General features: G+C 37.1%; 1 protein-coding gene across 6 annotated transcripts in view; it reads left to right on the plus strand.

The window, feature by feature from the left end:
• Positions 1 to 15,019, plus strand: part of rap1gap2b (RAP1 GTPase activating protein 2b) — a 52,613-nt gene that overhangs the window by 28,563 nt on the left and 9,031 nt on the right. For 4 of the 6 annotated variants that reach the window (XM_017698645.2, XM_037546006.1, XM_017698640.2 and 1 more), the window contains 16 exons: positions 4,413 to 4,497; positions 7,020 to 7,055; positions 7,276 to 7,323; positions 7,874 to 7,906; positions 8,018 to 8,236; positions 9,638 to 9,741; positions 9,856 to 9,934; positions 10,602 to 10,655; positions 11,000 to 11,083; positions 11,742 to 11,842; positions 12,468 to 12,597; positions 12,770 to 12,925; positions 13,016 to 13,087; positions 13,198 to 13,284; positions 13,445 to 13,585; positions 14,394 to 14,537. In XM_017698645.2, the coding sequence (XP_017554134.1) occupies positions 4,413 to 4,497; positions 7,020 to 7,055; positions 7,276 to 7,323; positions 7,874 to 7,906; positions 8,018 to 8,236; positions 9,638 to 9,741; positions 9,856 to 9,934; positions 10,602 to 10,655; positions 11,000 to 11,083; positions 11,742 to 11,842; positions 12,468 to 12,597; positions 12,770 to 12,925; positions 13,016 to 13,087; positions 13,198 to 13,284; positions 13,445 to 13,585; positions 14,394 to 14,537 (1,573 nt within the window). Of the gene's footprint in view, positions 1 to 4,412; positions 4,498 to 7,019; positions 7,056 to 7,238; positions 7,324 to 7,873; positions 7,907 to 8,017; positions 8,237 to 9,637; positions 9,742 to 9,855; positions 9,935 to 10,601; positions 10,656 to 10,999; positions 11,084 to 11,741; positions 11,843 to 12,467; positions 12,598 to 12,769; positions 12,926 to 13,015; positions 13,088 to 13,197; positions 13,285 to 13,444; positions 13,586 to 14,393; positions 14,538 to 15,019 lie in introns of those variants that run through there. The other 2 variants (XM_037546007.1, XM_017698644.2) reach the window with 2 other exon arrangements.

Below are 15,019 nucleotides of genomic sequence, written 5' to 3' on the forward strand. Positions count from 1 at the left end.
AAGTCTACATTGATTTCTACATCTAAAATACAGTCTCTCCATCTGCTGTTTGTGCCTCAGTATTACCTTCAGCCATTTTCATTTATTCGGTAATTCTCCCTCACTGCCTCCACTTTCTTTGTTTATCTATTGATTTTCTCCGCTTCTCTGTCTGTCACTGCCAAAGCGAAAGCTGCTGTTGTTGTCAGAGGCTTAGACTAAGGTGTAGTTGTACTGTGTACTGTAGTGAAGTTAAAACTGAATTCAGGCACTAACACTATGAACATGTAAATGAAATACACAGATATACAAATCATATTGGAAGCCTGAGTAAAGTATTAAATTATCTTTTGAACAGAAAGTGTGCAAGTCAACTCCCAACATATCACAGTTACCATTTAGAGGACCCCTGTTAGTTTTGTATTTAAATTTTCCACTTATGGTGTTTGTGTGGATTTATGTACCAAAAACATTTTTTATCATTTTTTATCTTTATATGGCACTTTACACTCTCTTTTTATACCTTAAACAGGCTGTTTTTGCTGCAGGGCCTTTAAGACTGATATACACAAATTGTCTCTGTACTGATTGGCTGCCCTGTATTGTACCTCATTCAAAAAGGCAGTCTGGTCTGAAACAATCTTTAGAACTACAGTGTGAATGGGTGAGCCTAACCTGTGTTAGTTTTAACTGATTTTTGAACAGTCTAAGTTCGCAGTTTGTAGGTGTAGTTTCCATAGATTGATTGTATGATTATACAGTGAAAACATAAGCTCTTTTATTTCAAAGAAGCTAGAAATTGGCCCAAATATATTTGATTTGTAGTGTGGACAGAATGGATAGAGTTTTGTGAGCATGTGAGCAGTGATGCACGCAGTATTAAGGTTTAGACCTAACACACACATACTACCTTTGTGTGCTGTGAGCCGTGCGGCAGTGTCTGATCAGTCACTCTGCTCAATGTTTACCCTCAACAGCAGTCTGACTTGTGACTGGGCAATTAGTTTCAAGCCTGGTAGACCAACCAGGAAATCTCTGTGCAGCAAGGAATGCTTAACTAGAATTTTGTTCATGAAATAAATTCATTTAACAAATTTATTTATATAATTTTTAAGGTTTTATTTGGTTTTATGTTTAATCTTTGATTATCATGGCTTTTGTCATTGTATTTTGTTGTGTGGCACGTGGAAAACATCGGCTCCTCAGCTATTCTGATGCTTCGCTTGTGCTGCCTGTGTGAAGGCACATGTTAACATGAGCGCTGAAATGAAAATCAAGATTTTCCACATCGCTCATGCCCTGCAGAGGCAATATATGTGCACCAGGTCTTAGAAGATTCAGGTATAGCAAAAACATGATGAAACTTTGGTATAAACTGTTTCTCACTGAAGAGAAAGTTGAAACTGTAGATATTAAGTGTAGATATTTTATTATTATTTAAATTTTAAGAAAAGTTGTAGTCTTTTTTTGCAGAATGAAAAACCATCTATACGCAAATGTCATGCCTTGTTGACATAAAAAGGAGGAAGTATAAACTTGAAATTGCTTATACAGAATGCAAATGACATGTAAGTGAAATGTCTTCTGTATCTATGTAATAAAATACACCATTATGTAATGACATAATTATGCAGTATAATTTGGACAAATGACTAAATATTTCTCAACGTCTAAGGATTAACTTTCAAGAATAATCAGCTAAAGTACTACATGATTGATTTTAATATTAAAAATGGCCTCCTGAACATGCATGAAAGTTAAACAGCTGTTTCGTAAACTGTAGTTTTGAGACTGTAATCACTGTCTTGTTATATGTTCCAAAACTATGATATATGTACATAGCATGTATATGCTTGGTTGATTTCATGGCTTTCTAAAGCTCCTGCTGGCACGTTGCCGCATCCACACATTCACATCTCTGGACACTATCTCTGGGCAGGGAGGGGGCATATCTGTGATTGCCTCGGCAACAAAATGAAGTTGGAGGAGATAAAAAAAATGTCAAAACCTGAATTTCCCCTAATCTGTATCTTTCTGGGACATGAAAGATAGAGGATTATGACACAGCATCAATGAGTTTAAAGGAAAATACTCTGGCTAGCTTAAGCTGTTAAAATTGGATAACTGGAGGTTTGCATCTTGTGAGGTACACATTAATATTATACTTTCATTGCTTTCGTAATAAAGTATTTATGATATTTGTGGTGGTGTAAAGGATGGATTAGTTTGGCCAATATATGTGAGTCAGTGCTGTCTATGTGGCATTGTGTTTTGTTTTTTTTTTCCATCAGTACTGTCTGAGAGTAGAGTTATGGTAGCTCTTTCTATATTAAATGTAATTTATGATATGGCACTGCCTTCCTAATAAGAACTAGAGACATGTCCAATGATGGATCTTCGGAATCTATTCATAAGCTCTACAGAGAGCTTATGAGGGATTGGGTGGATATTTTTAGTCAAATTCATCTCTCTCTCTCTCTCTTTCTCTGTCTATCTCTCTCTCTCTCTCTCTCTCTCTCTCACACACACACACACACACACGCCTCTCTTGCCCTACCTTGTTCCATGTAATGGAAGGTGCAAAGTGGAGAAAAATGAATGTAAATCAGACCTAGACTTTTCCTGAACCTGGACTTTTCAAGAGATCTGTCCCGATAATAGATGACCTAAATGAGGTCCATCTTTTTTGGATGAACTGTATGATGATGAAGTGCAGTGAGTTCATTTCAGTTAAAGGGAGAGGAGACGGCAAAGAGAGAGAGAGAGAGGGAGAGAGTTGGGTGCGTCTACATTCATGGGCAAAGGTCTCAAGCTGTTTACCATATGGACAGTTCACGAACAGAAAACAACACAAACCTCTAGCAAATTTACTTAAAACATTTGCTCAAGGTCTGTCCATATAGTGAACAGCTTGAGCTTAATATCAAAGGAATAGTGTAAAAATAACAAAAACAAGGTAGGCAGTTTTATTCTTTGCACCAAAATATCATTTTGCTTCTTTAGGTTTGCACTGGAGCTATGAGGCTAATGTAGCTAACCAGTAATGGAAACAAGTCACCAGCTGACCACATGCAAAATATGTGCCTAATCATAACATACTTGCCTTAAACTGCATGGAGACATTAAATTACCTAAATTAGTTTTTCTTACTATTTTTAGCTATGCTGTATTCTGTGGCCATTAATTATGCTTAGCTGAAAACAGCAGCAGCATTCTTGAAACTTGAACTTTTTTACATTCATGTAGATAAAAGTATGTCATACAGTTTCAGAATCCACTTAAGCAAGACTTTTTAAGATTACTTTATGCTGCACTATATATGTTTTTGTTACATTTTAAAGAAGCAGCATCACTGGGTCAGGAGAGAAAAAAAGTACACTTACATATAGTCAACCTGTAAAGCCTGAAATAATCATTTTGCAGTCAGAGGTATCGGGTCGGCATTCCTGGGAGTTTTTCAACTCTCATTATGTCTTTACTAATCAATGCAAAATTAATATTATACTGATGAAGCTATAATGACAACACTAGATAATTCATTTATATCCCCACACTCTTGGGAAAAAAGGTATGAAACTGTCACTGGAGCAGTACCCATCTTGTCACTGAGGTGGTACCCTTAGGGTAAATCTTAGAACCTTTAGTCAGGCACCGTAATTGTACCATAATCCACTTAAATTGAGTTGTATTAACTCCACACACCCTGTCTCGTTACAAGACTTTTTATTTTATGGTCTGTTTTAAAACTTTAGGTTATGAAAAGATACAAATATGTACTTTTCACCTGGAAAAAATCTTATTCAAGGTGTACAGTTGGACCTTAAAACCACTGTTGAATCTTTGAGGGTACATTTACATCTTTTGTACTTTAATGAACCAAAAATGTACCTGCAAGTACCTTTATTTCTAACAGTGCAGAAGACATGTCCTTCACTGAGTTTTGACTGAGTTCTCTTTGAATACTCTTTCAACAAGCTCACAATCATCAGAATTATCCGCTCAGGGAAAGCATAGCCGCCATTACCAAATGTCCTTTCAAATGCTGTGTGCAATTACACATTTCCACCAAAGATGCAGAGCTGATGTATGAGAGATCTCCAAAATCCTCAAAACTTATGTAATGTTGATTTAATAATTCAACACAGTTTGAGCTGAATGTGATGATTTAGGCGTGTAGTTACATGATGCTAATAAATGGGGTATAAACTTACATTACTTGTTAGCCACATTGGGCTGTTTAGCAAAACTAAAGAAGCAAGCACCAAACATGTCTTGCCTGGTCGACTACATTTGAGGTAGGGGAATCCTGCATGGCTGAACAACTGCTTTAAGATGAAATATTTTCTCTATGTATATGTCTTTATCACAGCAGTTACTAAAGGGTGTTAGGTGTTTTAGCTGAGATTGTATGTGATGATGATGTTGTATTACAGGAAGCAAGAGCTGCTGACTATCAACAATGTGCCTCTGGCAGACTGCCCACCTTCTCCCCCAAGAACCGCCCCACCCGCCATGAAGGTAAGCTGAGGACCTCTAGGTCTTCTGACTCAGTGCCTTCACAACAAACTGTATGCTGAGTTGCTGGAGCTGGTTGAAAATTTTCAAAAACATTTAAAGGCTTCCTGCATAGGCACTTAACACATGCATGCATACACACTGAATAACATATTTTAAAGTAATTCTGGAATATTTATGAACAGCTTATGCCAGTATTTACAAGGTGAACCAAGGCTATCTCTGCTTTTACAAGACTTTTGTACCATGTCCACCACTGGCATTTATACATGGACAAAGTAATTATGCAAATCAAAATCTTCGATGAATGCATGGTGTTCTTAACTAGGTCCCAGCCGTATAGGTTCCATTACTTGGCAGTGGTGCTTCATAACAGGGTTACAGATGGAACAAGCGTCTGTCACTTTTGTATAAAGCCTTTTTGTGGATACATTTTGTCATCTTGCAAATACCAGCATAAGATGTTCAGAAATAACACCTTTAACCAAACGCTGTTTTTTTAAATGTTATTTAATGCTTATGTAGGTGTCATGAAATCCCTATCTGTCATAAATAAAGTGTTACCAAAAACTTTACTGCAGATATCTTCTTTTAGGTATCTGAATTTTTGTATTTTTTGCCAACAATTACCTTATTAAAAACTTTTTCTTCTAAAAACTTTTTCTTTCTAAAAAGGTTCCACAAAGTGTAGAGAGTATGATGGACCTGAAAGTTAAAGTGTTCATGTAGACTCCATTAACTGTTCACTCTTCATTAAATTACACTATTAATGAAACATTACTATTATCTCATTAGCCTTTTACCTTGAGAAAAGAGCTTATAAAGGTGCAGAAGTGCTGTCCTGCTTGCTCAGTGGACCATAACCAGGCCAGTCCCCAGTGATGTGGTCTTCTGTGTATTGATAAAGAAAAAAGAGAGGAAGAATTTGAAAAAGAAAAAAAGAATTTTAAATAAGATCTCTAACAATGTAATATGTCAAGATGAAAACTGGGCTTCCCAGACACCTGAGCAGTCCATCTCTCTATCTCTTCATATCTGTTCAGATGTGTTGTTTTAAGAATTACATATGAAAATGTTGAATGGTTGCCCAACAAAAAACAACAATGAAATGTATAAAAAAAGACTATGAGAGTGCACAATGTCCAACACAGACAGCACATAAATCCTAAGTAACAAATAAAATAGTGAGGAGCCTAAGGGAAATAAAATAAAAATTAAACAAAAAAAAAGTAAAAAGTTTAGGTTTTAGATTTAGGTTTTAGGAGGAGGTTGAGGTATAGGTTAGAGTGAATCTTTAGGGTTAGGGTTAAAGAAAAGTTAAGTTGAATTCAGAGACAAAATATATAAGGAAAGTAAACTGTGGTAGTCCTTGAAAGATCTAATACATTGCCTGCTTTTAAAAATGTCTGAACACCTAAAAGGATGGTCTACATTTAACAGCAGCTAATCAAGAAATGCAAAAGTGATCAAATAATAATGAATAATTCTGTTAGGGCAAAGCCCTTTAACTGAAAAGAAGACTTTGTAAGCCAGTTTTGTTTCTTAATGCTTGACCAAAACACAGGGCAGTTAGAGAATAAAGACAGGCTAGTCTGTGCAGGTCTTATTCAACATGTAGACTATGATGAAGGTGAAACGAGCTACTCGGTGTTTGTATGATACATAGTATTCCTGAATATGCAATAAGTGTCTGTACTTATTTATTATTAATAAGTATTTATTGCTTATTAAGTGTATTGTCTATAGATTAAAGTATTTCTGTGAGGGCTAAGATCAATATGTTGTATTAGGTCTGTTCACGGACACTGTAGAACTCTGTTTGAGGTGTCAAAATTCAAAAGAACTCATTTCGTTTCACAGCACAGGAAGATAAACATATACAGACAAACAATTCAGTGAAACTCAGCTTTGTTTTAATGTACTGTAAAATGGTGTTGTTTTGCTTGGGTTTGTGGGTAAGTCTGTACATTACTGTGCGCTGCTGAAAAACACAGATGCCTGAACATGAGCGCGATAACGCTCTGACTGAGGAGCGGCTCTGTCGCTAACTAGGATTACTGCTCAGGTTGACGTTAGCTGGTTCCACAAACAGTGGAAATATATTTCTCAAACAAACCAACATGTTGGCATGTCGTCCACTGAGGGAAAATACCTCATGTAAAACAATGAATTCTTATCAGCATCCAGCTTTGTATCAGTTAACTTGGCTGTAATTGTAGCTCACATTCAAAGAGGCAGCCTCCATTTCACCCAACACGAAAACAAATTTCTTTGGCCTTTTTTTGAATAATAAAGCATGTTTTCTAATGTATCCCAGTTTTGCTAAATGGTTATGCTATTTTTTAACCTCGTAACACTTATCACCCAAAAGAATAAGCTTCTACCTGTACACCTGTACGCTAATTTCGGCTGAAGCCCTTTCTCTGGCAGTTTACTATGTTTTTCCTTTGCCGCGGTTAACCGGATATCTGTTCTTTAACTCTCGCAAACACTCGAATGTGTCTAATTGTTATCTTTCTCCACAGACTGCACAGTTCTTTGATTCACTAGAAAAGATGGAGGTAAGAAGTAAAACATTTAAAAAATTTTCATTTTTGAGCCAGTTACAATAATTCTACCATCAGACAGGGTCAGTGTCACTGGCAGTAACTTCAGTTTTTCATACATTTGCACATTTGAACATGAACATCATCATAGAGCCTCAGAAAATGCTCTATTTCTCATCCTGACTTTCATGACTCGAGACCTCTTGAAAGCTGACCTTTTGACCTTGACCTATAGCAGGTGTCAGAGGTGGATGAGATGAGGCCAGGCCCACAGAGAGTGAAGGTCTGCAGAGTATGAGTTATGAGCCCAGGGCTACACTTCAGATCACAGGCTGCTTTAGTGATGTAAAGATGCTGTTTTTAACTGAAGATGGTTTTTAACTATTTAAAAATTACTTATGTACATCTTACTCTATGCTGTAGCTTATTTTTAGCACCTTTAATACTGATAAAAGTAGTTACATACCTTAGCGTTAGTGAATTCTCATGAATCACACTAACGCAGCCTTGAAGTGTTCCTTTTGGCCAATATGTGTCCCTTCACTTGCTCATATTCATTTATACCCCAACACAGAGTCAACCCAGTTGTGCATGTTTGTGTCCCATGATGTTAAAAACAATGTTTTATGATTTTCTGTCACTAGCTTGTGCCGTTGTTGTTGTGATTATCCATTTTTTTCTGAATTGTGTGTGTTTTCATGTGTCTGACTTACTTCTTGTGCCTGTGTGTCTGTGTTTTATTCTCCATGCACATGTCTGAGAAAGTATGTACAGAAGTATTTGCAAGTTATTTTGTGAGAATAAAACCATAACACTGCTTTCTGTTTCTTTAGGATGATTATATTCCATATCCAAGTATAGAACAGGTAAGGCCGCCTGTACTTTTTGGGGCTAAAACTGATAATCATCCAAGATACCGTCATAAAATTGTATCAGTACACTGAAGTTCTCATTCCTGTTTGTTTTCGGCATGGTAGGTACTGCAGCAAGGTGCACCATATCCTCAGGTGATCCTTCCACAGTTTGGGGGTTACTGGATAGAAGACCCTGAAGCCTCGGCCATCACCCCAAACACATGGGAGAACAGTTGCAATTATGAGGAGGATGGAGAAGGAACGAATCCAGGTGGCGAATTTGGATACCGGCTGGAAAGTAACTACGCCATACGAGCCTACCGCAAGCACTTTCTGGGCAGAGTAAGCCTGTCTGATGTTTAATGAAATATAGTAACTGATGTGAAATTATAGCATACTTAGTAGAAGATGTGAATTTGTTGTCATAAAAACTGAACTAAACACCTTCAACCAATTTAACCCCTTAAAGGAATACTTCAGAGTTTTTAATCTGATAGTTTTACTGTCAGACATGCCAGGTGAATATAGAATCTATGTTCTAAATTAAAATGGTCTTGGATTAGTGATTAATGATTGACGCAACACTCAAATAATCATTGCTTGGCATCCATGTCCAAGCAATACTTCTTACAACAAGTGATTGAAAAAGCGGTTTGCTGAAAGACCTGCAAAAGACAACATATTTGGAAGTTGCACTGACTAACTTAAGTCTGACTATCTTATATGTTTTATAAATTATATTTGTTCAATCAGTTTGTTCATTCAAAATTCAGCTGCAAATTAACACATTTTTGAGGAGTTGTTGATGTGTTATTGACCCACTAAATTTTGTGTGTGTTCAGCCCACTTGATAGTGGGCTAAGTGAAATGTGGCTCGTTAACTAAAATGAGTTTGATACTTCTTCTGTATGTGCTGCATCAGTAGGATATATATAGTCAATTACCACAGACAGTGATTTTAATGCATTTCCAAACCTTTACAAAAGAAAAGAAAGCATGTATAATTTGTAAATTAAGCTGTAAATCTGTAATTCATTCTGTCAGAGGAAGATTTAGGTGTAATATGTTTCAAACATACTGGTGTGGTGAGGTTCACAGTCTCCTGACTGATCATGTATACATGAAAATCAAAGGGAACTTGAATGTAACCAGAGTGTAAACATTTTGCACTTCCATAAATTTATAATAATACAATCATTTGCATTGTTTTCTGTGTTGTTACTGAATGGCAATGCTTGCTAAATCATAGGATGTGCACATACAAAGAAGTTGAAGGGTTAAACAGATTAAGAAGAACAGTCACTTTGCCAGTTCTGTGAAGTATAGGGAGTAAAGCCTTGACCATACCTGTAAACCTGGTATTTTTTTTTCTTTTTCACTCTGTTCTTGTCCTGGTATCCCACGAATCAGAAGCATTTAGCACTGATTAAGGTTTTTAAAGAATAAAATCTACTATATTGAGCTTGCACGACAGACAATAGACAATCAACGGTTCACAGCAACCACTGATTATTCAGCTCTGAAAAATGAGGCCTGCGCAACATCCCTGCTACATGCTGCAAGCACATAATCCCTCAGCAAATATATTTAATGGAGATATGGTGCCAATATTGGAGATATGGTGTCTAATTAATTTAAAAGGGGACCTTGGGGAGCTGAGCTAATAGGATAGACATTAAAGCAGCTCAGACTGTTTGGATAGATAAGAGTGACCGTAAAACGTTCACATTCACCCTTTCACAGGAACACCTCAACTTCTACTGCACAGCCAGTAACCATGGCAACCTCATACTGTCCCTCCGCCAAGAGGAGACAAAGGATCAGGAGTATCTGCACATCATACTGAGGTAATAAGATCCCTGAGAGACATTCTATACATCCAAAAGTATTATGTCCTATACTTTGATTGCATCTTTTAATTAAATTCTTTGGATGTCTCTCTCGCTCTCCCCTTCTCTCAGGACACCATCAAAGACTATTTATGACAGGATTTCTCTCGCAGGTCTGACCGAGCTACCCAGTGTCCCTCAGTTAGCCAAGGTGATGATGCTCCTGTGCAGGACTGTCATTTATAGCTACTGATCTTTGAAGCCAAAATAACTTAAAGGGATTTAAATGGATTTTCCTCATTTTACTCATTAGCGGATACATGCAAAATTTAAGGCAGTTGTTTGTTTACTTTATCAAATTTGACACAGTTTCCCCCTTGACCTCTATATACTGTAGATCAGATGTTTGATGTTTAAATTTTACATCTTTAGTTTAGCATTGGAGCTACAAAGCTAGCTAAAGGGTACTAAAAACATCTTAAAGGTAGAATTTTGTCTAAACCTTTGTCCATTTTTATGGATAACAGTATGTTGGAAACTACATAAGTAAGTTTATATGAAATTATTTAACAGTTTGATGCAGAGTGATGCAATGCAATTTAGCATAATGTTAACAGAGTATAAGCTTCCATTATTCTTGGCTACATTAGCCTTGCAGGTCCAGAGAAAAACTACAGAGGAAAATATTGGAGGTCAAATTTGGCTGATTAATTATATTTGTTGTAAGAAGATTTTTATATTTTTTGCCAAACTATTATTTTAATATTTTGATATTTTTAATATTTTATTATTTTAATGTTTGAGTGCATTGACTTGGTTTGGACGGAGCCTGGTGTACCTGTTATAGATTTCAGAGCTGCTGTTCTCTCTTCTTGTAGTTGCTTTGTGAAGATATTGTTGGCCTGAGATTCAGTCCTGTGTTGTACCCAAGGGTGAGTTCAGTCTACACAACACGGAACTCTGGACAATATGCTTCCATTTAAAGACTTAAAAAAAATGCTTCTTTTGGCAATATGCTCTAGCTGTACTTTTAGGACATGAGTTTGGAAAAGGAAGTGGTAACAGTTCCCACTAGTAAGCACAAATGTATTAGTGACAAAGGTCCTTGGTGTAATGAAACCAGATTATACAGGAAGCAGTTTGAGAACTTGTGATTTGTAATGTAAATATATCTGATTATCCACATTTTAATAAACACTACTTTAGTGTGATCTGATAACTCAATCTCAGTTGGGACAATACAGGAAATAACAGCTGAAATATTCTTATTTCTTAGGGTTCTCAGTTGATAGTGAGCTATGATGAGCATGAGGTTAACAACACGTTCAAGTTTGGTGTCATCTACCAGAAGTTTGGTCAGGTGAGAGGGAATACTATATACCACCCAGCTCCACATACAGTGCAAATATGCAAATTTAAATGTCAGGGAAGCTGTATGATTTTTAATTAGGGATGCCCTGATACAGGAATTGTGTTCCGATGCTGATATTTTCTACATCCGATATCATGTACAAATGTGCCAATTTATAAACATTTATAAAATGTAGAAATATGGACTATGTCTACCTGGATTTGCAGTACAGAGAAATGTGCCAGTTACTGGTAGATAATTGGTACATATTGGTAGATTGGTTGAAAATACAGTAACCCAGCATCACCTAAATGTAATGCTTACAGAATACAATAGATCATCTTTCATCAAATGTCTCTTCGAAATATCAGTCAAATCTGTCAGATGCAAATTTTTTAAGCAAATGTCTGCCAATATCGACTGTGCATCCCTAATTTTAATGAACATTGGAATTCCAGTGTAGACCGTATTTCAAGTCCTTTGCAAAAAACACAATTCCAAATAACAGTCTAAATTGAGTCTGAATCACTTTTGCATTCAGTTTTTCTGTCATTTCTGTACTTTAGCCCTTTTATTTCTGCCCCCTCGGGGACCTCCCCCATGTGACTTTACAGTAGTCACCCTGTCTTGGCTAATCAATGTTGAATTATTATTATCATCTCTGCAGACTTCAGAAGAGGAACTGTTTGGAAACAGTGAGGAAACGCCAGCCTTCACAGAGTTTCTCCAAGTGCTGGGAGACTGTATAGAGCTGCAGGATTTTAAAGGGTGAGAGTGATGGTTAGGCAAAGTTAGGCAGGGTGAAAAAGATACCTGCAGACACAATGACACCGTATCACACTCAGAAGGAAGCTTTTAGCTCCAAAGCTTTTGAAAATGAAAAGAATATTTGTGCATTTTCCTAAGTTTAAAAAACAAAACGGAGGAAGGTGTTGCTAAGTTTGTGCTGCCACAGCTGTTAAACAAGTTCAGTTGACATCGAAAATCAAAGGTGGAGGTGCAGAAGATTCAGTTAGTGCATATAAATGAAGGTCAGAAACCACCCATAACTTACTTTTTTACAGTCAAAAACATTAATTTTCTGGGGATATGTCTGGGGATAATATAGATAGTTAATTCACTTGAATAAAAAAGGAGAAAATCAAAGGAAAATAATATCCCTGCAGATTTGTTTCAAAAACTGAGAGCAATTGTCCTAAAAAAGAATGGAAGCTATAAAAAGATAAAAAGTAGAAACCAATATGGTGAACATTTAGAAAATACAACAAAGAAGACAAATGTGAAAAGTGGCAAGACAAATTCCAGGTACATACTGGGAAATTAAGATTCTTCTGATTGTGATAAGTCAGCCAAAGCCTTTTCTTGCTCACTGATCTTTCTCTTCTTCTGCTAGGTTCCGAGGTGGTCTAGATGTCTGTCATGGGCAGACAGGTTCTCAGTCTGTTTACACCGTTTTCAGAGGACAGGAGTTGATGTTCCATGTCTCTACCAAGCTGCCCTACACAGAAGGAGACACACAACAGGTATAGATTTAGTCTGAGCCAGGGATCACACCTACAGCTCTAGCCATCTGCTACTACTCACCACAGTGATTTACTAGGAAACTCATGCTACACTGCACTTGCCTTAACTGCACAGTGAGTTATTAGTCTGCCTATCTGTTACAAAATGTCCATGGCCATTTTTCACACACAGCTTCAAAGAAAGAGACACATAGGAAATGACATTGTGGCAGCAGTTTTCCAAGAGGAGGCCACACCATTTGTTCCTGACATGATCGCCTCAAACTTCCTCCATGCCTACATCCTGGTTCAAGTGGAGAATCCTTGTACAGACAGCACTACCTACAAGGTAGAAAATCAGTTTACAGTCAAGTTTCAAAAAGAACACAAGCACTTTCTTTTTTTTATCCACTGGCTAAATGTGGGTGATGTGTTACAGGTGTCTGTCACAGCGCGAGATGATGTGCCACAGTTTGGCCCTCCCCTCCCAAATCCACCAGTCTTCAAAAAGGTGGATGACGACACATATTCAGCTTCTTGGAGGATTTTATTCTAACATAATTTCTGAATGTTGTTTATCTTGTCACACTGTATTTGCTGTCTCACTGTGTCCATCCACAGGGTCCAGAATTTCGAGAGTTTCTGCTGACCAAGCTGATCAATGCTGAGCTGGCCTGCTACCGGTCAGACCGATTTGCCAAGCTTGAGGTAAGCATAAAAAGGACAACAGAATTGTACTCTTGAGCAAGAGTAGATACAGCTGATGTAAAATTCTCTAGGCATGTTGTTATCTGACTGAATTGAGTTCATGCATGCATGCATGAATTTGTATACATGTCCACAGTGTGTATCTGTTTGTGTGCTTTAGGAGAGGACGCGAACAGCATTGCTGGATAACCTTCATAATGAATTGCACAAACAGACTCAGGCCATGCTGGGTCATGCAGTGAGCAGTGAGGAGGAGCGCATGGAGAATGGTGGACATGGAGGAATACTGGAGTCTATCAAGGTGCACATTCAAACAGGCCAATCTCATTTAAGCCCTAAAACCTTAAGCTTACTATTCAGTTATAAAGCTTAAAGGCTTGTTGTACAGTATTTACAATTAATTAGTCAGTAACTACTGTGAGTTTTTCAGTTACAACTATTAATTATTTAGTAACTACTATGATTTTTTTAGTAATTCTTATAAATTATTCAGTTACAACTATTTATTATTCAATGACTAATATGGATTATTCAGAAAGTATTATAAATTATGTAGGCATGACTATAAATTATCCAATAGCTACTATGCATACTTCAGTGAACTTAATTATTAAGTTACAACTATTATTCAGTAACTACTATGGCTTTTTCAGAAACTACTGTGAGTTACTACTGTGATTTATGAATTGCTCAGTAACTTCCATGAATCATTAAGTAACTACTACAAATTATTTTGTAACTACTTTAAATTATTCTGTAACTGCTATGGATTGTCTAGTTACTGAATTATTCAGTTACAATTTAATTATTCAGTAACTACCATAAGTTATTGTTACCACTATTAATCATTCAGTAATTGCCATGGCATATTCAGTAACTACTATGGAACTACTATGCAGATTTTGTATGAACGTGAGAAATTAAAGTTTGGACCTTCCAACTGGTCTTTAAGTTAAAGTGGTTAAAACAGCTATCGTGCTCTGTCAGGCTTAGCCAGTAAAACCATAAGCTTCAATCATTCTCAGCGATTTTTTTTTACTTGAAAAATCTTCAGTTCTGAAAGAAAAGTGACAGAGGTTTTCTCCCTTTTCCCTCTGTCACTCTCTCAGCGGGCAATGCGTGTGCGCAGTCACTCCATGGACACGATGGTGGGCTCTCAAAAACACAGCCGCTCCTCCGCAGGGGGAGGAGTGCCCACCAGTCTAAGTGGAGCGGGCCTCACCCATAGCAGTGCTGAGTGCAATAAAATCTCGGTGAGCACTACATGCCAAAGATTTCAGTGCAATTATACACACATAGTGATGATAATAGTAATACTTTTAGGGATAGAACAGTATGAAAATGCAGGGTATTTAGAGAATCAGTGACCAAAACTATGAAGGTTTTTGGATTCACAGGGACATTTTGGTATCCATCAAAAATGCATTGATACACACTGCTAGTTTGTTGTAGGTGTGTGGGCAGAGATCAACGTTTTTCCCAGGTAAATGGTAATCAGACACACATAAATGAAAACTGGTGAAAGCTGCTGTTTTTCTTTACAGAAGCAAGTGAAACAGACAAGGCTCTTTGTGAGCTTTTCTGATTAGGAGGACAAGGTTTGGTTGGTTGAGTGTGCCTGGCTTATTGACCAAATGATATAAATCATGCCTGGTTCCAAAAAGAATGTTCTGCCACAATGCTTTGCATCCAGGACACATAGTTTAGGTGATATAGGCACAACTGTGCTAATCCC

This window comes from Pygocentrus nattereri, chromosome 16 (assembly GCF_015220715.1).
Source record: "Pygocentrus nattereri isolate fPygNat1 chromosome 16, fPygNat1.pri, whole genome shotgun sequence".
Taxonomy (NCBI): Eukaryota; Metazoa; Chordata; class Actinopteri; order Characiformes; family Serrasalmidae; genus Pygocentrus; species Pygocentrus nattereri.